Source organism: Anser anser (genome assembly GCF_964211835.1).
Source record: "Anser anser genome assembly, chromosome: 2".
In the NCBI taxonomy this organism is placed as follows: domain Eukaryota; kingdom Metazoa; phylum Chordata; class Aves; order Anseriformes; family Anatidae; genus Anser; species Anser anser.
Window position 1 is genome coordinate 133944074 of NC_139721.1, and position 23058 is coordinate 133967131.

The 23058-nt window shown below is 35.5% G+C and overlaps 1 protein-coding gene across 1 annotated transcript in view; it reads left to right on the plus strand.

Moving 5' to 3' along the window:
* THSD7A (thrombospondin type 1 domain containing 7A) overlaps positions 1-22387 on the plus strand; it is a 293994-nt gene extending 271607 nt beyond the window's left edge. Inside the window, exons 23-31 of the mRNA XM_083824577.1 lie at positions 3924-4041; positions 5258-5403; positions 5958-6132; positions 7865-8038; positions 9021-9116; positions 12857-12939; positions 13269-13479; positions 16835-16922; positions 18500-22387. Of these exons, the coding sequence (XP_083680703.1) occupies positions 3924-4041; positions 5258-5403; positions 5958-6132; positions 7865-8038; positions 9021-9116; positions 12857-12939; positions 13269-13479; positions 16835-16922; positions 18500-18584 (1176 nt within the window). The 3' untranslated portion in view covers positions 18585-22387. The remainder of the gene's footprint in view (positions 1-3923; positions 4042-5257; positions 5404-5957; positions 6133-7864; positions 8039-9020; positions 9117-12856; positions 12940-13268; positions 13480-16834; positions 16923-18499) is intronic.
* The last annotated feature ends 671 nt before the right edge of the window (positions 22388-23058 follow it).

A 23058-nucleotide genomic window follows, 5' to 3' on the forward strand; every position in this document is an offset into this window, starting at 1 on the left:
CAGAAAGCTCTGATCCACACTCTAGTCAGACTGTTAAAGCTATTTATTGAATAATGGATGTGTAAGCAGTAGTACAGCAAGGTCAAAGGCTGAACCAATAACTGTGAGGAGTAAAACCTGTTAACCTGATTAACAACAAAGCCAAGCTTTTCAGATCTTAGCAGCCCCTTCATTCCTAAAGCTGTGAGGAATGCCCTAAAGATGTGAAAGTGAACTCTGTGACCTTCCAGGCCATGAAAGGAGAGTGCTGAAGAAATCAAAATGCGTGTACATACACCGTGCACTTCTCAGTAATCTAATCACAGGCGGTCCTTCAGTTTTGTTAAGGTTTTTATGTATTTTTGCATTATAAGGACAGTACAGAAATATTAAGCTCAAAATAAGGTATGTGTGGTTAGAGAGACTGAGGATAAGAGAAAGGTGAGATAATTTTGTAATGATTTAACTAATGGAATTTCCCTGGGCTATCATAAAACTTTATATTAGCTGTCTGAGTAAAGCAGACATTTTGTTTAATTTATGGGTAGATACATTTATAGAAGTATGATTCTTGTCAGTATATATATGCAAAGAAGAGAGATCACAGTAGCTAAACCTATTCTGATCCCTTAAAAAATGAAGGTCCCTGACTGCAATGTCTGACTTACTTTATAATTTATGGTTCAAGAAACTAATAAAAGCCATATATTAAAAACACCCTTCACACTGTCTTTTGACTATCACTCTCTTCAATACATTTCATGTGATCTCATGTTTGTTTCAGTCAATCAGCTAAGAAGCTAGCCAGTCATCCTGATTAGTGCCAGGATAAATCAATTTCTAGAGCTTATTTCCAAGTCCTAGTTATGTTAACATACTTCCCTTCAAACTCTCAGGACAGAGTGACACTGGATTACTTGGTCTCTAACTCCACAAAATTAGCACATCACAAGAACTCGTTTTACCTTGAATATTTGAAAATAAAATCACCTAAAGCAAGCTGGCCCTGGTCATGTTTGTAGGCTTATTTTTGTTCATTTACCTGCAATTAAAGATCAGAAAAGCCTAGAAAGCAGCAGTTTTATCTGTATTAGTAAGCAAATGAAAAACTTACTTGTTTTATTGACAAATAGTCTGCCTGTCAGATTATGATTAACCTCCAGCAGAGGCTAATCTGCAGTGCCAGACAGTCCTAGAAACAAATATAGATGCTTTCTGTGGATCACAGGGTTTATGGAACATGTTGGTCTGGCAGCTGGCTGCCCCTGGCGTGTACAACCAGGAGTACAGGATGCTCAGCACTAGCATTCAGTGTAATTCCAGTGTTTGCCGTTCTCTAATCAGAAACCACAACTCATATAGAACTCATCCAGCAGCCCTTTCAGATAAGGGAACTACTGAACAATTTTCCAGATGTTTTGTCAGATAGATTTTGTAAGGTCTGCAAGGTGAACTTTGATTGTTCAAATGAAGGAAGGAGAGGGATGAGAAAAGAATATGTGATTAATATCAAATTAGAGCCTGCAAATTGTTCCCCACATCCACTTCAGCAGCACATCAACATCTAAGATGTGCAAATGGCAGATCCCTAGGGGTAATCTGGCCTTTGACTTTCTCCTCTTCACCTTTTAATATCTCTCTTGGGCTTTTCCTTCTATAGTTGCCAAAGCCCAGCTGAGAAGGCCAGTCATAAAAGAGAGAAATCATGTTTCTCTAATGGCCAGGAACAAATTCAGCAGGCTTTGAGCCTTTGCTCAGAAGATTTGACCCAAATGCCAAGCCAACTTCAAAGGCTATTCTCTGGTTTCCTAATTATCCAAATTACAGATTATCCAAAGGTTTAAGGTGTTGACTTTATGCGATAGCTGGATAATTAAGGTTATACTGTGCTACAGAGAAAAGCCAAGAACTCATTCTTTGATGTATAAAACAGAACAGAAGTCTAAAATCCAATTTGTCTCAATATGAAGTACTACAAATGCAAATTTAAGACTTGGTGAGTCTATCATGGTGAGGCATTTACAGTACTTGTGGTAGTTTATTTATGGAGAATATGTTAATGTTGTGCCTAATTATTGCTCTGTGCTTGCGTGTAGTAGGAAATTCTGGTTTTATTTCCTTTTTAAAGTCTTAACTGCTGGTTTTATGCCATTAACCTTTGCAGTCATTAAAATTAATAGGTTGTGAAGAGTCTAGTTTGCCTTTTTTTTTTTTTTGTCTTTTCTTTAAAGCCATGGATTTATCTCCTTAGAGATATCCACAGCCATCTGGGATTATGAAAGGCCTCAATAATGATCAAGGTTCACTGGTAAGCGCCAGTGAAGAGGACAGTCTTCTATGTTGGGAAGCTGCAGATCTCTTCGTATTGGCAGAACTGATTTTCTTTCACATTTTATATCATACACCTAATAATCAACCTATTCTTTTAACTCATTCTGAAGCTGTGCAGGCTGCAGCGATTGTTATTGTCATGCTAATATTTATGCCATCAGTTCTTGCATTATATATTCTCATACGTGTTAGCCAGAATCTCTCTTCTGCCTTGGATGGAGAAAATCTGGAGCACAGAAGTTTATAAGAAGTGGCTTTACAGGGTCAGATCAAAGGCCCACGTAGCCCACTGTGCTGTGTCTAAGCACAGACATAAAACTATATCTTTCCTGTGGGGGCTGCATTATTTTATACACAAGATTATGTTTGCTCAAGCAGCCTTCACCTGTTTTGAGCTATTGGACTGTGCTTGCCAGATGTGTTTTCTTTGTGTTTAAACCTTCAGATTGCTCTTCCATTAACTTATTCAGTCTTTCTTGAGCTCTTAGAAACTTGTTGCATATGCAACATCTTCTGACAAACAGACTATCAAATGTATGCTCAACCTCCTCCTTTTGTTAGTTTTGATCCTGGCTCCTGTCATCACTTGCTAAATAAAGCTAATTTCAGAATAATATTCTCTAGCACTAGGGACAGCCTTGAACTGAATTCAGCTGTTAATAGCTTATAGTTCAGTATTTATATATTCCTAATTCAAAATACTTTAATGATACTTCACAAATTGCTTTGTCCTCTACCTATTGTATTTTCAGAGAATGTGGGGACTCCAAGTGCATAATAATGCAAATGCAATTTAAGACAGGTCAGAGAGAAGCTTATTAACTGTGATCACTGACATTCAGACATCATCACACTCTCTGCTGCCCTGCATCAGAAATAGTGTGGTCAGCAGGACTAGGGAAGTGTTTGTCCCTTCATACATGGCACTGGTTAGACCATATCTCAAATATTGTGTTCAGTTTTGGGCCCCTTGCTACATGAAAGACATTGACTTCCTTGAGCATGTGCAGAGAAGAACAATGAAGCTGGTGAAGGTATCAGAAAACAAGACCTATAAAGAGAAACTAAGGGAATTAAGGTTGTTTTGTCTGGAGAAGCGGAGGCTGAAGGGAGATCTCAACACTCTTTATAACGATCTGAAAGGAGGTTGCAGTGCAGAGAGTGTCAGTCTCTTTTCTCAGGTAACAAGTGATAGGATGTGAGGAAATGATCTGAAGTTGCATCAGAGGAAGTTTAGAATGGATATTGGGAAGAACTTCTTCCTGGAGAGGTGATCGAGCATTGGAACAGGCTGACCAGGGAAGTGGTGGAGTGCCCGTCCCTGGAGGTATTGAAGAGACGTGTGAACATGGCACTAAGGGACATGGTTTAATGATGGGACTCGTTCAGTCAGGTTGATGGTTGGACTTAATGATCTTAAAGATCTTTTCCCACCTAGATGATTCTATGAAATGAGATTCTAAAAGTCCTAATTGCTTTACTTTTTATTTAGTAATGAATTCATGTTTGCTTAAAGCTTATTTGCTTCAGATTCACCCTGTCCAAATGCATACACACTGCACTGTTGACACAGACTGGATGTTACATGCTGACCATTGAATATTTTCTTTTAGCTTGGTTTGGAGAAGACATGGCAAATGAATATATCTTGTGTGGTGGAATGTCCTGTGAACTGCCAGCTCTCTGACTGGTCATCTTGGTCTGAGTGCTCTCAGACATGTGGCCTTACAGGTCTGTATGTAGTCTTGGAATATTTTAAAAACAAAACAGCTTTTGTTTGTTTGTTTGTTTGTTTTAAGTAAAATAAGTAATATCTCTTTATGCAGAACTAGAAAATGTAGGTAGTTAGGGTGAATGACAGGGATCTAAATCAACCTTATTCATGGAAATATTATTTTGATGAGACCATACTCAGGAGAATGAGAATTTGGCCTTCAGTAGTTTCTGACTCGAGGAATAAAGTGAGATATGATGAATGATATATTGAGACCAAAAGAAACATTGATGTGAATATTTTTATTTCTTGGGGAGTGGGAGGGTGGGGTGGAGGATTTCCTCTTGAATTTAATTAGTGGTGATTTTAGAACAACGAAACTTCTAGAAATACATAGAAATACATTAGAATCAATAACTTTAAGAACCACAAAATATCATATATTTAAACACAGAACAAGAAGCAAGGGAGAGAGAGTTGCTTTCACTGTGATCACATTAATTTGATTTTTCCCAAATGTTGCTGATCAATATGCAAGTTTTTCAGTTTAGAGCATGTATACTATTCTAGTCATGGAAGAGTCTTGTTATTTATTTGTACTGATATGTATCAGAATTAAGACTTAGAAGTACTGTTGTGCTAGGCAACTAAGATATACATACTGCTGAAATAGGACGGAGAAAGCTCTGCTGTGAAACTTCTTTGTTCTAGATCTGGAATATGTCACTATCCTTATTGGATGGTTAGCAGTGTATGGAATGCCATTTCAGCTACTAGGCTCAGAGTAAAACGGTCTTCATGGAAGAGCTTGAAGTACAAATATAGATAAGAAAATGGCAATAGCTGTTATATTTTGTTCTCTTATTGTATGCTATATTCCTTAGAAAAGGAAGTGATGTTACTGAATGGGACTGTCATAGCAGTTCGTTTTCTGGGGAGCAACTGAGCATCACCAGGGAGAAAAATATCCAGACTGCAGGAAGAGCTAAGAAAGGCAGGAAAGGAAACAGAAACCCTGGCAAGGAAAGCACCAGCAGTGGACTGGAGAAAGTGCTTACAGAGGCAGGCAGGCATGAGGAAACGCTTCTTTGGGGCAGCAGGGGACAAAGTTTACTTAACCCTGCTGATGTAGCCTATTATATTTTATTTCTTTTCGCCAACACAGAACCATCCTGAAGAACAAATCAGTCTAACCATTTTGTTGTTATTTATATTGCTGTTTCTCATTTACAGGAAAAATGATCAGAAGAAGGACCATAAATCAACCATTTCAGGGTGATGGGAGGCCTTGTCCTTCTCAGATGGAGCAATTCAAACCCTGTCCAGTAAAACCTTGTTACCGATGGCAATATGGTCAATGGTCTGCATGCAAAGTAGAGGTAAAAGCCATAGGGGACTTTGAAGTTATGAAGCTTATATAACTAGGCTCATTTGTGACAGGCTTGGATATCTGCTTAAAAGCAGTGTAACCAATTTGCTTCCATATCTCTTATACAAAAGGTGAAGGTTTATTCTTAGAGTTCATATTTGTCAACAGATATAACAATGCCTACAGATATTCAAAGTATAAAGGTAAACTTTGGTACCTGCACAGCATTTTTACTAGTAATCAAAATCCTTATATTGTAAAAGAATATCTGTGGAAATAGATAGGCATCCTTAGTGAAAAAGCCTCATACTAGAAGAAATCTCCACTTGAGATACTATTGTGGTTTCAATTTAAAAGCATAAGCTAGCTCAGTACTTTAAATAACAGTGGTAGCAGCAGATTATTTTTTTAGTTGCAAATGTAAAGAACAATGTCTTATTTCTTTTTCCTACTCAAATGAATATGTAGTTAGGCAAAAAAAATAATAGGAGGCAATGACACATAGATCAGTTTTAGTCTTTTGGCACTTTCCTCTGTCCAGCATCCATGTACCTCCTTCCACAGGATGCTCAGTGTGGAGAGGGGACACGAGCGAGGAACATTTCCTGTGTGGTTTTTGATGGATCCACTGAAGATGTGGGCAAAGTAGTAGATGAGGAATTCTGCGGAGACATAGAGCCTATTATAGATGGTAATAAGAAAATGGTGCTTGAGGAAACCTGCACTGTTCCTTGTCCAGGTAAGAAAGCTATTCAAATAAATGTTGCGTTTCAAGATTGGCTGGTACCCTTACTGTTATTGGTGCCTCAATGAGCAACAGGCAATAAAATCTTTTTCATGTGCTTTACTGATTTGACTAATCCATCAAATGACCAACAGAGTTATGGTTTAAAGGCAATATATCAATTTTTTTAAATATCAGTTTTTAAATAATATAAAATGCATCTCAGCCACAGTTTGTAACTAATATGAATGTATTTTTTTCACAATAATATTTTGAAATAAAACCCTAGAAGAAAGAATGCTGATATACAGCTAAGTATTTGCTTTAAGCCTATAAGACCACGTAACAGCTTTATTAACACTTTTAATGGTTGCAAAGAACACAATGTGTTTCACGGGTGTCTACAGAAATTAAGCTACGGAGTCTTATTTTTTTGTTTAAAGGGGCTGTTCCAAATGAAAGTAATATTTTGATCTCTGAGAAAATCTGAGTGTTTCTAGCACTTAAACTTTGCAGACCTGACATGCACTATTACTGCATGTCGACTGAATCCAAAGGAGCTGTTGTAGATGACCCTCCTACTGAGAAGGTTTAAGAGCCTATAGCACTATTTAATTTCTAGTAAAGCTCTTCCAGTTCATTTCAAATGCTTACTTGTAGAATTTTAAGTATATTTCTCTTCAGCAGAGTCATTAGTGATGTGTCTTCGGAAGTAGTGATTAACTCCTTCAGTTTTAATGTAGCTAACATTCTGTCCCAGTACTACATTCTTGTCCTTTTGCAACTCTTCTTTCTCAGAACATTTTTCCAGTTAATTTCAGATTCATTTTCAAATAGAAAGTAATCAAAAATGGAGAAGCTTCATACACTACATAGAATCTTTCATCTAGACTATACACAGCATTCCAACTGCATGATTTTCACATATTTCTACCTTTTAAATAAAGATTGGTAAAGTAAAAACCGTGTTGTTATGCTTTGTTGTTAGTCAAATATATATATATATATATATAAAATTGTTGCTTACTGCTTGATTTTAAATTTTGCTGAGCAGTAACCTGTTCTTCAACAATCTCACATTTAGCCAGTAAGGATAACTGCCCTGTGGGGATGTGCTAATGATATGTTCCAACTAATGTTTCCAAAAATCACTACTTGCTTTCCTATTATGTATACATCAGTTCTTCAATTATTCATTTCCTCACATGCTTTCCTAATGTTAGCAAATAAAATACCTTCATTAATCAGGCATCTGGTCAACACAGTACTGATTGTATCTGTCATCAGTGTAATGCAAGGTAGCATGAATTTTTAATAGCTCTTTCACTGAAATAATGAGAACTAAGAGGTTTATTTATGAGTCTGTGTACAGTCTAGTTCCATTTTATACTGCAGTTTTAACAAAATGGTCTCTTTATGTTCTTCCTAAGATCTTCTTTAAATGTTCTTTAGCCAAACTCACTAATTTATTTCACCAGTAGAATTTTATTTTTCGGTTTTATGCTATAACATTCTGCATCTCTCTTATCCTAGCATGGAATAGGCAGAATAGACATTTTAATTACTTTCCCTTTTCCTTTTTGTATGAGTCATTTTTAAAAACAGGAGTGAAAGCAACTAAAGTGGGAAAATTAAGAAAAGGATTTGAGGTTTTGGTCTTTTTTTTTTTTTCTAAGACATACTCATTGCCAAAAACTCCTCACATATTGGTGACCTTTCACCTTCTTATAAAATTACTGCTTGACAGGAGACTGTTATTTGAGAGAGTGGTCAGAATGGAGCCTTTGTCAGCTAACCTGTGTTAATGGTGAGGATCTCGGCTTTGGAGGGATACAAGTCCGATCTCGAGCAGTGATCATTCAGGATTTAGAGAATCAACATCTCTGCCCGGAACAGGCTTTGGAAACAAGGCCATGCAATGGTAAGCACCAAAACACACATAAGAGCATCACCCTTCCTGTAAGAAAAAAAATACAGAGCTACAACAAGTTTGTTTTCTTTCTGCTGAGGTTATCAAAATTAGGAAAATATGGGTTTTGACAGACAGAGAAATGCACTCATTTTTTTTGTTTTCCAAAGAGAAAAACATGTTAACTATCAGATGTTTCCACTTTAACCACAGTTTTTTTGAGAATTTTTGATCCTTTTTTAATAATGAAATACCTTTGTATGATTTGGAGAAAAAAATAATAATTGCCTTGTCTTCTTGATAACTTCCTAATAAAAAAAGGTCTTTTAAGTTTTGATGCATAACCAAATTTAGAATTCTGTTTACCCTTTGAATTTTTGTTAATCACATGACAATGACTTTAGAAAGTATCCATCATAGTGCTGGTTCTGGACAAAGTATCTAAGAAAAGTCATTTCCTGTCCATTCAGATGCTAGACAGATAGAGCAAAAAAGAATTTTATAAGCGAGCTCAGGTACAGAAAAATTTAAGACTTCATGTTTTATCCCAGACTATATGAGAGGTGTACAGTAGAGCAGAGATATGAAGGCAGATACAGCCCAGCCTACTTTACCATTCACTGGAGCAGTGACTGATGCTCAGCTTTACCAGGAAAGAAACCTGACTCCTAAATAGCTTTTGCACAACAGATGGGCCACAACCATTACAAGGTTGTTGGAAATGTCTGTTTTGCCCATTAACTGAATTGGGTTTACTCCACATACAGTATAATGTATGTTATAGTTAGTGTCCAGAAGATGTCTGCTCTATCAGGTTATGTATCCAGTATGTGCAGACCTCCATGTGTACAGTGACCTTTCTAAGTTTCTGGGTGAGGGAAGGTCCTCATAAAAAGCATTAAATTTAACACATTTGGTCTACTGATGAGTGTGGCCAGTGGTAGCCTAAAACCTTATCACCAAATTTCTTGAAAAGTAGATGTTCTCTTTGTAGATGGCCAGTGCTATGAATACAAATGGATGGCTAGCCCATGGAAGGGATCTTCTCGAACTGTGTGGTGCCAAAGATCAGATGGATTAAACGTCACAGGTAACTATTAATTTTATATACACACAAAACCCTAGAAAACAAGCGGATAACACTTTTGTTTCCAATGAATGGAAGAAGAATCTGCTAAAAACACTCATTCTTGATATATAAATCAATGTGCTATTGTTGAATCGTTATATTTTTGCATACTAAAGATGTCAGTTCTCTTCCAGAATTATACAGCATGTAATGGTAAAAGTAAATACAAATATTATCTTCTATATTGGACCTGGAATATTTTATATTGTATGTTTTTACAAGTCATTTATATGCTTCTAAATTTAGGGTTTCACATTTCAAGACCTACAACAAGCAGAACTTTTACGTATTAAAGTACAACGCGTATACAAATGCAGAGAGAGACAGAAAGCTTGATAATATCAAGCATATATACCTCCTTACAATTACAAAATAACATTTTAATAAATATGTTGATATAAATTTATTGCTTTACATTAGAGACATAAATGTTTAGCAGGATAGTTCCATAGACAGCTGTTAGATGTAGTTACTTCTGATACAAGCCAAAGTACAAAACACCATGAATAAAGAATGACTGAGGTCTCTGAATTCAATAAAATCTTCATACACGTTACTTATATGAATTTATTTGTCAGAATTAGGGATTTATTTCATGAGAGTTATGCATTTGTTATTTAAATAGCTTTGATATCAACCAGGGTAAGTACATCCTCGATTCCAGCTATTGTCAGGTCAGTCAAAGAGGGTGAGCTCTAATTGATGGACTGCCAATACCATCCTTCTTAATGATGAAATTAACTGCTAAAATCTGTTTTGTCACTAGAAATAAAGTCTTTGTATTATTTTACAAGGTGTTGAAATAATACTTGATAGCCCAAAGTCTCTTTTGCAAGTGTCACCTTGTGCTGTAAAAATACTAAAATGCATTATCTTCGCACTGAATGCAACAGGGCATTATTTATGTACCTTAATTGCTTCCTGCTTAGCTATGATGCTTATATGGTAAGTTAAACTTTAAGTCAGATTTTTTATTGAGATTAATATGTGATATTATCTATTAAATGTCCTACAGAACTTCAGAATAAATAGCACCTTGGAGATTATGGTTCTGAGATATTAAAAAGCAGAATATATTTATAAATCACAGTCAGTCACATATAAATAATAGTTTGTTCTCGTGTGACTGAATACAGCCACCTGATAAATTCCAGGAAAGACAAGTGTATGAATTTGTGTTGCTGGCAGATTTTTCATGATTCTCTCCTATATAAGCATAAATAAATGGGTAAGTGGAACAGATTCTTTTGTACTGTAAGTTCCATGAGTTTAGCAGTATTTAATGTAACCTCATCATTATTTTCTGATTTAAAGATTTTCTTATTCTTCAAAGTTTTTTTAATAAAAATGATAACCTGGCATTTATAAAACATGGACATATGTGAAAAATGGGAAATATAATAACAATAATAATAATAAAACATTATCCTTGGTTACCAAAGGAACATTATATCAGACTAACAAGGATATGGAAATTGCCTATTTACTAAGGAAAAGTAGTAGATTTAGTTTATTTAGACTATCAGAGAAATATTTGATGAACTATCCTGTGCGTTAATAGTGGTCAGTTTGGAAGAGATGAAATTACAGAGCATATAACAAACTATCAGAAAGACAGATTGTAACAGATTAAAACTGAGAAGAGAATGGCTGGTCATGGGAGTAAGTTAACCTGCTCAGTCCAAAGTCTTACCTTATTAATTTAATTAAATGGCCCAAGGCATAGTTATGAAATATTTGAGAATATGTTCACGCCAGAGGAGGACTGTAATATTACATGAAAAAGGTGGGAAGACTATAAGACTGAGTAATAAAATAAGCTAAACATTATTAAGAAAAAGTACTAGTTCATATTCTTGCTTCCTGCAGTTGGTGGGACTTTAGCAGGATACTATACATAACTTGACCATCTGTTTTCAGAAAAAATGTTCAGAGAGAAACAGAAAAGAAAAAGATGGGAAGATCCTCTACTTCAAAACATACTTCATAGTTTATTGTGTTAACAACAGGAACAAAAACCTGCCATAACTACATAGATGGGAAAAAGGATCTGAGAACCTTTCTAAATCCTCACAGGACCTCCTAGGCAGACTAATCGAGGTTCTATATAGTATTCCTCTTTACATTTTTTTTTTCCTATATGGTTTTAAAGCTATGGTACCTTTCTGATTTGAAATGAAGACAAGTGGAAAATTCCAGAAACTGTGATCACCTGTTCCCATACAATGCCAAACTATATTTCTCATATGTTCCTGATTGTTTTCAAACAAAGCACTTAGGTATGATGTTCTGTGAGAACTTCTCTGAATTAAGTATATAATTGTGAAGCAGGTTGTAAATACACATTTTTTATTTTTTTTTTGAAAATATTTAAGAGATCAAACTAACAGGTACACATACACGATTGACTTAGATAGAAGTTACTTATTTTGATCTAGAATCAACGCTTTACTTAGATGACTGTTTCTTTACTGCCTTTTTGCTGTGCAACTGGCTTTAAGAGTGTATTTTAATTTAGACATTATTATTATGCTGGTATTTTAATGTCTTTAATTATTTTCTTGTATAATATTACTGTGCTGAATAGTTCTTTTTTACTTGAAGGTGTTGTTTCCCATGGGCGATGAAGCAACTCTTTCCTTCTTCAGCTTGCTTGGATGACTGATATTTTATTACATAGATGCTCACAGGCATGTGATTTGTATGCTAGGATGTACAATTTTCCTTTCTGGGTGTGGGAAAAACTTATGTCAACCAGCAGTTTACTTTGTTCTTCATCAGCCATCCTGTTAACACTTGGGTCTATGTAACCACATCTAACTGCATCTGCTATGGTCGTGACCTACCTCAGCTATCAGGATTTCATTATCATATCACACCAGTATAAAAAGGCAATTAATTAGGGAGATGCAGAATAAATTGTCCCATTGCAGTATAAATGTTAAAGTATGTAATACATATTCCTTTTCTGAAAGATAGAAGGAAACCCAGGTACATTCAAAGTGATTCTAAACATTTTTAAGTCATTCTGGCTGAAATGATACTGAAAGCCTGATTGTGTGCGTTGGTCCATAACAATAACTGCACTGTACATAAAGATGTAGCTATGAGAACTAGAACAGTATAAAAAGGAAAGTCTGCAAACAGCTATATCCGTACCATAGCATTCAGTGTGTGTTCTTTCCTTCTGAAAAAGCTCTCTTAGACTAGCATGGCTTCATAAGAGGCAAAGCTATAGCATGTGTAGAAGTGACTAATGAGGAGCATCAGAAAACAGGTATCCATTCATAAACTGGATGAGCAGTTTGTTTTCAGTTTGACAGGCAAAGATATAAATAAAAAATATGCTTTCATTGCGGCACAGTTTTAATATGATAGTTTTAAGGAGGGACCAAGGAAACAAAAATGTTTCCCCGAGCACAAAACATTTAAACTTTTTTTGAGCAACAGCAAAGGAACAAAGGGAACAAAAAAGGTTCACTTGCCAAATATTAGTTTTCTAAAATGCACATGAATGGAAATAAATATGCTATATCCTTACTCTACCAATAAAATATTTCACCCAGGATTAAGAGTAGGACTCTTAAATTCAAATTAGTAATAAAATGGTAATCCATGACATACTGTAGCAAATAATGACAACAGTAATTTCATCAGTGGAGAGGTGTTACCATGTCAAAATATGATTTTCTGTCCTACAGGGGGCTGTTTAGTGATGCGCCAACCAGATGCTGACAGGTCATGTAACCCACCGTGCAGTCAACCCCACACTTACTGCAGTGAGGTATGTGTTACTGCATTGGAGCATTAAACACCCCCATGAGGGCTTCGCACACCCTGCATTTTAAAGATTGTGCCAATAAAAAGCATTTTCAGAGATTCTGCTAATCATTATTTGTTAAAATCAACCTAAGACCATTTTCTACCTTTCAATTAAATGTTGAACAATCTCTGTTTATTTGGTACAATCCTGCATAAAAATATAAGACGTACTCTCCAGGCTAACAGTCATCAAAACAGTCTTCTCTTCCAGTCATCCGTGTTGTTATGCCTTATAGCTCACAGGAAACTGTGTTCTTCTGCTACACAGTGTAAAACACTTGTTCCCTACAGACTAGAACGTGCAGTTGTGAAGATGGATACACTGAAGTAATGTCCTCTGATGGCACACTCGAACAGTGCACTCTCATCCCGGTGGTGGTGATCCCCACCATGGAGGACAAAAAGGGAGATGTGAAAACCAGTCGAGCTGTGAACCCTACCCAGCCCTCCAGTAACCAGTCAGGACGAGGAAGGACCTGGTTTCTACAGCCTTTTGGGCCAGGTGAAGTCATGCAATGAGCAGTTCATAATGTTTAACTACTGCTGCAGGGCCTGGCATTTACATTTTTGTGGTGCCAAGGAAGAAAACAAAAATCCTTAAATGTTCATTTAAGAAGACGGGCATCTGCCTTGACTGAAAACAGAGGAAGAGGCATAAGTAAATCCCTACCCTTCTCTGCTACCCTATCAATATATTTAATCACATCTTGTATTACAGAAGATTTCTTTTAATCCCTGCTACTTAAAATTCACAGAATCTATTTGAAATTAGAAGGGTGTTGATTTCAAAGGTGCAAGCCAGGATATTAGATTATCATAATAATGCTGTTGAAAAAGGAGTGAGGTGGCACTGAAGTCTGTAGAGGATAAGGGCTGCTTGAAGTTTGCTGTCATGGCATGAATTGCAGGGAAACAATCAGTATAGATATGGTAATTCTTTTCTTACATATCCATATCTAAACTAATTCATGTTAGATGAAACCTGGCCATAATCTTGATATTTAGCATAGACATGCTCTAAATCACTATAGGCAACATTCGCTCATATGATTGACCATGTTCTTTAGAGCTGAGCAAGCACCTGAGTGATAAGAAATATATTGACAGTTATCCCATTAAAAATGCTTGATAAAGTCCATCATGTAATCAAATTTCAGTAAATATTTTCTGATACTAACATTGATATAAATAAAACTTTCATAAAATATAAATTACATAGAGCTAAATATTCTTCCACGCTTGTCTTAGTATTTATTTCTTACTAAAACTTTTATGAATGTTTGAATTCTGAAGATTGAAAACAACATCTTTACATGCATAATCCCTAAAATGCTGCAACTAGAGAACTGCAGCAATACTTATAATAAGCAGATTAAATCATGTTTGTGTTAGAAATACTTCAGTTAGGTCCCATTAGTCCTAGTAGTATTGACTGCTTTTTGTACTGTGATACTATATTTGATACCTGCGATAAAATGGTCTTTACTCCAATTAGTGAATACTTTAATCCACAATAAAAAAGAAAACTGAACTTTTCTGGCCCTCCTTTAAAAAAGTAACATCTTGCCAAATATGTTATTTTTTTATTCACTCTAGCTAACTCCACCTAAAAATGCCATAGGGTGGACTGTAGCAGTAGGAGTGCTGACAATAAGCAAATGTCAGATAGCCGCCTTCAACTGCATAGAACGAGGATGCTCATATCACCTCACGCATGTTTTTTGGAACAAGGAATGGTTGATGGATTTCATGAAACCTCACCAAATTTCCAGTAATTCCTGGTTTGAGTTAGGAAGGAGACATAGCTCAGCTCAGATATAAACAACAGTACTAAGTAGAACTAACTCCTCCAGGGAAGGTATGAGCAAACGTGTAAGACAGTAAACATTTGGCACTTCAGACAAGATTTATACTTGATTGTTTTCATTCCAGGATTAGGTAACTATGAAAAGGTTTTGAAAAGGTTTAACTGTGAAAAGGTTTACTCTACTGTGATTATTCCTCTTCTTGCAGTTACTAAATCTAGGTTTAGAATAGTCTTAAATAGTTTTAAAGTCTTTCACACTCTTCAACAAATTATATTGCAGTTCCAGAAAGGAGGGTATTTAGACTATCCGTGGGGATGTCTGTGCTGATATATTACCCAAAGCAGATGAGTTTGAGACACCCATTCCCTCATATACTTAGAAATAATCCATCCCGGGGGAATTGAGAGTGCCTGGGTTCGATGCATGTGCTTGCATAATGTGAATGACCTCATTAACAGAGTTCCCTGTTTTGACAAAATTAAATAAATCTATACACAAGATAATGCCAGTCTTCTTTCAATGAGATAATACTATTTTAAAACAAACAATTACATTTACCAATGGAAATAAACCAAGGAGGGAAGAAAATTACCTGTTTAGAAGTATTGAAGTCTAAATTTCCCTTATTCCTACTATCATATCATTGGATATATCAGGTCAAATCTATTGTTCAATCCATCTTTAATGGATCCGTTATTTCCATTATATGAGTTACCATCAATTATAATGTTATTAGGTTGATTAGTATAATGAAGCTAAAATGTTTTTATATTAGTCTTGACCAAGTTGTTCATGACTGTTAGAATTTGCATTGTTAGAGAACAGAAAGCCTGAAATTAACTGCACAGCAATAGAGGTGAATACTGAATGAATACTGATGAATACTGTGAATCTGAACAAAGCCAGTCTTCATGACTTTTGTTCTTATTAAGTTGCAGAAGCATCAGCTGCATTGGTTATGCCTTTTTTGGTTTTACAGAGGTATCAGGAAGCAGTAAGTGGTCAGAAAAAAATTAGCTGTGTTTGCTTACTGTGATATTTCAAATATACACATGGCTTCATGAAATAATGATTTTGCCCCTTGCAAATGAAATACTTCAGCTTTTAACAGAATTTTCAAGGCAGTGCAATAAGGCTAGCAAGTCCCATGTAAAAGAATGTTTTCAAAAAGCAGTTTAGCAGTGTGTACAATTAGTCATATAAAAGCAGGGAGTCAAACAACATGCTCTAACCTTGGGTTGCTCGTTTGGGGTTCAGAAAAGAAAAAAAAAAAAAAAGGACAGACAAAGTCACACCATTCTTCCCTTAGATTTCCAAGGATAAGCATCTAGGATCAAGGCAAACAGGAGAGTGGGATGTATACCTCAGCCTGCAGGGTCATCATGTCCAAAATACAAACTGCACAGGCTGCGCATAAGTACAGTCCTTCTTAGAAACAGACTGTTGCTCTATTTCTGAGCATGGGTTGTCCTTTTTGGTAATGTTTGGCTTGTTCTGTGAGGGGAAGTTGTTTAATAACAACAAGACTTGCCTTTGGTATAGGAAGAAATTGAAAAAGTATTACTTTCTGCTGTAGTGAAAATTGTGTATGTGCAGCTAAGGTTTTGATGAGGTCAAACAAGTGTTAAACATATTTTAAAATGGAAAATTAAATAGCTACAAGAATTAAAGTAGCAGACAAATTGTATTTCCAGAGGTAGAATGGAAGGTGTTGTTAAAAGCATAAATGATCCCTAGGCTGACACGCTACCTTGCCATCCTGCTGAAGGAATTGCCAGTGGGCCCAGGGACTGGGTTCCTTGTGGCTCCCACTTGCTGCCATGCTGCCTCTGCCCCACATCTCAGCTCCATTTGGATTTTCCAGACTTCAGCTGAAAAGCAGAACAGAAGCGCACAGAGAAGCTATTGCTCAGTTGTTTAATAGTATTAAGCTATAATTGCTTGTGAAGACATTTATTTTGGATTATAAAAGTAATTCTGTAGCATATCAGAACTAATAATTCAACAAGACTAACTCAAACACTACTGACTAACATTCATTCCTTTTAGATGGGAGGCTGAAGACCTGGGTTTATGGTGTAGCTGCTGGTGCATTTGTTTTACTCATCTTTATTGTTTCTATGATCTATCTAGCCTGGTGAGTTCTTTAATTATTTACAAACAAGCAGTCCCACACAGACCATAATGCAAGCATTTATATATATGCAGCTGTAGAAACTGCAGGGACTTCTGTGAACTGCGATGTTTAAATTTCCATATTCTTTTGTCCAAGCTGAGGTTCATGGGCTCTGGTTGTAGCCCAGATGATGGATAAACTGACAGACTGTCTTGAGGTCAGGAGAACTTCTTGCAAATATGTCATATCTCAGTGTATAGCTTATTTTTGCTTGGTTTATCTCTGTTAAGAATGACTGTACTGTGTCCATGATAATTTCATTGTAGCTGTATCACAAAGTGCAGAGAGAAATAGCAAGAAGGAAATTTAATAACCAGGCAAGTCTGATTTGATATTTGACAGGATATAGAGATATACAACCAAAATAAGGCTGGAAATTTTCTCGTGTTTTTCATACATGAAATCATATTCTGTTGAAAATCTTATTGGCTGAGCAAGTGAAGATTTTTTTTTGCAAAAGCAAGTAATTTTTGAGAATGCTCTCCCTGAAGTTTTTTGATCCTGTTTGGAATTTCTGATTCAAATGACCATGAAGGTAGAAGGTGAGGGAAGTGTGGTCTTAGACATCAGGCTCTTGGCTGTACTGCATAGGCAGCATTTGGGGGACTTCTGGATTTATTTTTTTTAGTAAATGTTCCCCCAAATCTCACTTATCTGTAAGTAAGGAAGAAAATATTTTATTTTCTGAGGGAAAGAAAATCCATTAGCCTGCAGCTCCACTGCAAATTTGTCAGAATGAGGCCACTGCAACCCCCCTGTTTTGGGAACAAAGATTTCGATTTGGGTAGTCTGATTGATATAGCTGAGATAAGCTTTTTGGAAAACAATGAGAATGCAGAGGCCTGATTTAAAGAAATGCTTATAGTATCATCTAAACAAGGCAAGAAATAAAGCTCACATAATCTAACTGAAGATAAAATGCATATATTACACATTTTTCTTTGGCTTGGTGTCTTTTTAAAACTATGGCAAATGTATTGGAAATACTGCTGGGTTAAAATCAAATTCAAGGCTAGACAGGGAGGGATTACGGCTGAAAACCATATCCCTGCTATTTGAGACTTAAGATTTTAAAATCTAGAATTACCTTTAGTCACTCTAGAAAGTATAATGACATAAAACTAATTACAAGATGGAACTTTAATGTGGAAACCCTTGATATGTCAAGAGAACTTAAGATTTGAGTCACATAATTTATAAGAACCTGATTGCTGCTTTGATACATGAACAAATATTGCTCTGGGCTTTTCTGAAAACTTTCTGATCTTGCACGATTATGTGCCAAGGATTTCATCAAAGTCATGTGAGCACCCTAACAGCCTGTTTCCGGACAACTGAGCTTTGAATTAGGTGTTGCTTTGAGTTGATAAAGAGATAATTGCTGATCCAAGTGAAGGTTTTAGGTATGTAGCTTTTACAAATGAACAACCAAATGCATTATCTTAAAATGACACAGTCATCTTTCATTGAAGAATGAAATCCATCATTTCTATGTCATCAGTTTCTTGTTCTATTTACAAATTATCTTATTGTTTCAGCAAAAAGCCAAAGAAGCCCCAGAGAAGGCAGAACAACCGACTGAAACCTTTAACCTTGGCTTATGATGGAGATGCAGATATGTAAAATATAACTTCTCATGGTGACAAATGGAGTCTTAATTATTGGATTGGAATCAGAAGGTATCCAAAGCCACAGGGATTTTCTATGGAGTGGATTAAGTGTTTTGAATTCTTTTTTTTTTTTTTTTTTTTGGTAACTGCACCACAGGTAGAGACAGATGGATTTCATAATGCCTATGGATATTCAAGGTATTATTGCTTTACTTTAGACCATCAGCACTGAGAAATCTGGCAGAATCACATTAGTAGACACTGCAGCTGGAGATTTTTGTGGTCTTTCCTCAGTCTTACAAGCTATAAGCACCACTTCTGTCTCCAGAATACTGTAGCTGACATTGTATTAACAGTTGAAAGCCCCTGCAACATTAACCAAGTATAATCAGTACGCATGAAGAGTTTGTACGAAGCTGTCTATGACTCTTTATATTCAAGCATAACATATATACTCAGTTGAACCATATGTATTACTCTACCAGATTATATACTTGTTAAAGAGCATTTTAGTGCTTAGTATAAAATTAACTTTTAACTGAGACTAACCCACGAGCAAGTTCAACAGTTTGGCAGTTGATGATAACTTGTGTTAACCTGCATTTCAGAGGGCAAAGACTCACTTGCAAAATTCTGTCCTGTTATCACTCCAAAGTATAAAGGCCTCATGTATACATCCAGAAAGGAGGCATTCTCAGATTCAGTATTTTCTAGCAGTTGCTGCCTGGAAAAATATAATACCAATTGTAAATGTTACAATACGTTTCTACTTTCTCTAACTCAAACTGTTGCCTGCATCTTTTTTGCTACGTGTAAGGCAATTTTTTGCACTATATTAGTGCAGCATGATATGCACTTAACTAGTATTGCCATAGAAACTGCCTCTTTTCAGAAAGGATGATGATGTATCTTGTGCAAGGAGTGTCAAGTAGACTGGTCTTGAATCCTGAAGAGAGTAGCATTCAGTTTGGACTGCGACTGGATGGAATCGGCTAAAGACGTGTACTGCATACGCCATGTCTCGTCACAGCGGCCATTTGTAGTCTATATCATGGCAGTAATACAAGTGTCTAGTTTCTTGCCCCATCTACCTATACAAGTATAGATTGTCCTGCTGGTTTCTAATTGTACTTTGAAGGCTGTTTATGACTAGATTTTTTATATTTGTTAACTTTGTTAGAAAAAAAAAAAAAAGAAAAGAAAAAGAAAAGCAGTTGCCCTCTAATCTTGAGTGACATACTTACTGTCTAAAACGGTATTCTGATTGTTTGTTCAACTAAAAGGAAAAAGTTTTGCTTTTTTTCTTTCACTAATGAGAGCATTTTCACTGTTGCTGATAGTGCAATACTCAGAGCCCTTTTTTGTCTTTTCTAATTAGGATAATTGGATAGACTCTTTTAATTATTCAGTTAAACTCTTGAGTGTACCGGCAAGTAAACAGTAAGAGTAGTTTTGCCATTTTAATAGTCATAACTTTTTTTAAAACTCCGGCAGTATAAAAGCTCACTGTTAACCTCTCCCATGCTTATGGCATTTCAGTGTTATGCTTCTGACATGAAGCTTATTGACTTGCCACTGTATCTACATGCCTGTTACAGATGTGATTCATGACCTGAGAAGGGTTATTCTCATAAAATGGCTTCTGTGTGTAGCCTGAAGCAAACATATAAGTGACTGTGCCACTATTAAGCAATACAATTACAAAATTTTATCAGGCAACCTGTCAAAAATAATTGTTATGTAAAGCTCAGTATTAGGTTCTCAGGTCTTTTTTATAACCTAAACCATTTCTGCCTACTCATCGCACTATTTACTCAAGAAGCACCAGTCTTTGCACACTGAATAAAACTAGATTTGCAAACTTTGGCCCAGATTCACTGAAATCAATGACAACTCTCATTGACATCAATAGATAACATCATTCTTTAAAATTGCCTACTTTTACTCCATATAGAATAATTATTGGAACCAATGTTAATTTTGTGCAATGTCCAAGAAAAATTATGGCCCAACTTTAACTTAGCTAACTTACATTACCAGTGTGGTGTTACTGTAAAAGGAAAATGATCTTACTGCCACTGCATAAGTACTTCCCTGAATGGGAATAATAAGCAGAGAGGAATGACAATAACAATCTTTTGTACGTTTATTTTCTCATTTTACACCTTGATCCACAGTTGGTGAAGTGCCATGGCCCCCTACCTCAGCAGTGGTTCGTTCACATATGTGTTGCAGAACTGGGGGCTTCAGTCTTACATTTCTCTGTAAAGATCCATAGGAAAGAAAAAAGAAAAACAAATCTATATGTATTTGATTATTTCAGCATTCCTGAGTAGGAGACAAGAAGACAAGAAAAAACTATTTGATTCCTATTTTATCAGATGTGCAAAAAATAAGATGAAAAAGTTGTAAAGTTTGAATGGTAAAGAATGGTAAAAATGTGGAAACACAAAGCTTAATCATGATTTCTGTACTTTAAAAGTCCGATTCTGTGTTGTCAAATGGTATTGGACTAATAGGGAATTGAGGGAACAGGTTCTTTCACTGGCAACAAGACAGCTTTAGTATTATATGGGCTGGTCTTAGCAGAAGCTGTTGCCTAGTTTTTACCTTGAAGATTTCTATGCTCAAAAATCTAAGAAGTTAATAACATGAAGCTAAAGGCATACCATCTCCTGTTTCTCCCTAAATAGTACTTAAAAATGAAGAAAGGGATAGGAGTTTATTTAAATGTTTGGCCTTTGCAATCCATGCAAGTATTTTAGTCTGCATTACATTTTATATCTGGACAGCTAATTTTGCTGATGCACATCTGCATCATACTAGTGCTGCATTTAAAATCTAGAGTGCATTTTTTATTTTTATTTTTTACAAACAAAGTGCACAGAAATTTGAAGCCAGAATGGCTTCCCTCTTTATCAAGAAAAAAAATATTAGGCTATAAATATGGCTGAAATTGTATGTAAAGCTAAAAGTTGCAAAGGTGACTAAGCCCTTTAGCACTGACACAGAAATAAATAATAGGTGAGTTATCAGTATAGAATGAAAAGCATTTTGCTTTAAAAATCAGAGTGCTTCTACAAATCCAGTGCCTAAAGCAGCCACTACTGTAGATTGTTAGTTTGTGAAAGTAACGTTTCCAGTGATCAAATAAACCATTCAGAAAATAGCAAAGTAGACATTTTCCTGTTGATGTGGTGGTTTGTATTTTCCTTTTTAAACCTGTAGTTTCTAGAATGCTGTGTCTGCTTTGAGTCCTGGAGCAGTTCCTTTTTGAAGCTTTGGTGCAACTGCACAAGCTTGTTTATATTTAGTATAAAGTATCCATTTTGAAGCTCCCTTCCTCCTGCCAAAATGTAATAAAGTTTGTTTTCCAGTATTACAATCGGAAGAGACCAATTTAAAAACTCTGTGTATAAATCACTGTAAAATATACCTTGAATTAAATGGAAATCTGTCTTTTTACCTTTATGTAAATTGTGCTCACCCAAAGTTAAGAGTTTATTTTGCCTAACTTAATTTACTTGAATATTTATTTTGTAGAACAAGGAGGCAGCTGTCTGAGGAATGTTTACCTTTTTTTTTGTTAATGTTAATTTGTAAATTGTGTAATGCATTTTTATTTTTTAAATTATGTACATTTCTTTTTTAAAGCACAAAATGTTTACGTACAACAACTGCAAATTTGTGTATATTGTCACTAAGCTTTATTCAGTTAATACAGATGACATGAAAATGTAACAAGTCTTACATTTTCATCTGGGTTATTTTTACATAACTGATGTATTGCTGACAATAAATATAAACTCAAAATCATTTCATGTCTTTTTTTTTTTTTTTTAATGGATGAAGTATACTGTTCTGGGATAGAGCAACAATAAAAGACTGGTCCTTAAAATATGACCACCTTTTAAATAGTCTTATTTTTTTGAAAGAAGTTGGTAAAGTACTTTTTTTAAAATAGTATTTGTCTTAAAAAAGAAAGAAAAATACTTTCTGATATACAATCAAAGCCCATTCCTGCAGTCCTTGTTTGCATAAAAGTTTACAATGCATATTTACTTGATCGATATATGTATATCCAATAAATCAATAGTATATATTTACATACCAGTTCATGGACTTCAGTCCAATTTTATTAATTACCTCCCCAGTAACTCTTCCATGCTATCCCTTAACAAGTTTCAACCCAACTTTGAGAGTACACAACTCTGATTTTAGAGGCATTTCAGAATTTTCAAAAGTTCCTACTATCTACGTTATTTTCTTTTGCTGGAATCTACAGTAAAATAACAGAAGCATTAGATTTGTCTTTCCACCTGCAATTTAATAAATGAAAATTTTAAGCTGTTCAATTCAGTACAGGCAGAATTCTACAAACAATTAAAAAATATACTTGGAAGACCAAAAGTAAAATTCCCATTTCAGCTCTATGGAAGAGAATTACCTATTGTATGCTAAGAAGATCATAAGTTCTTCACATTCAG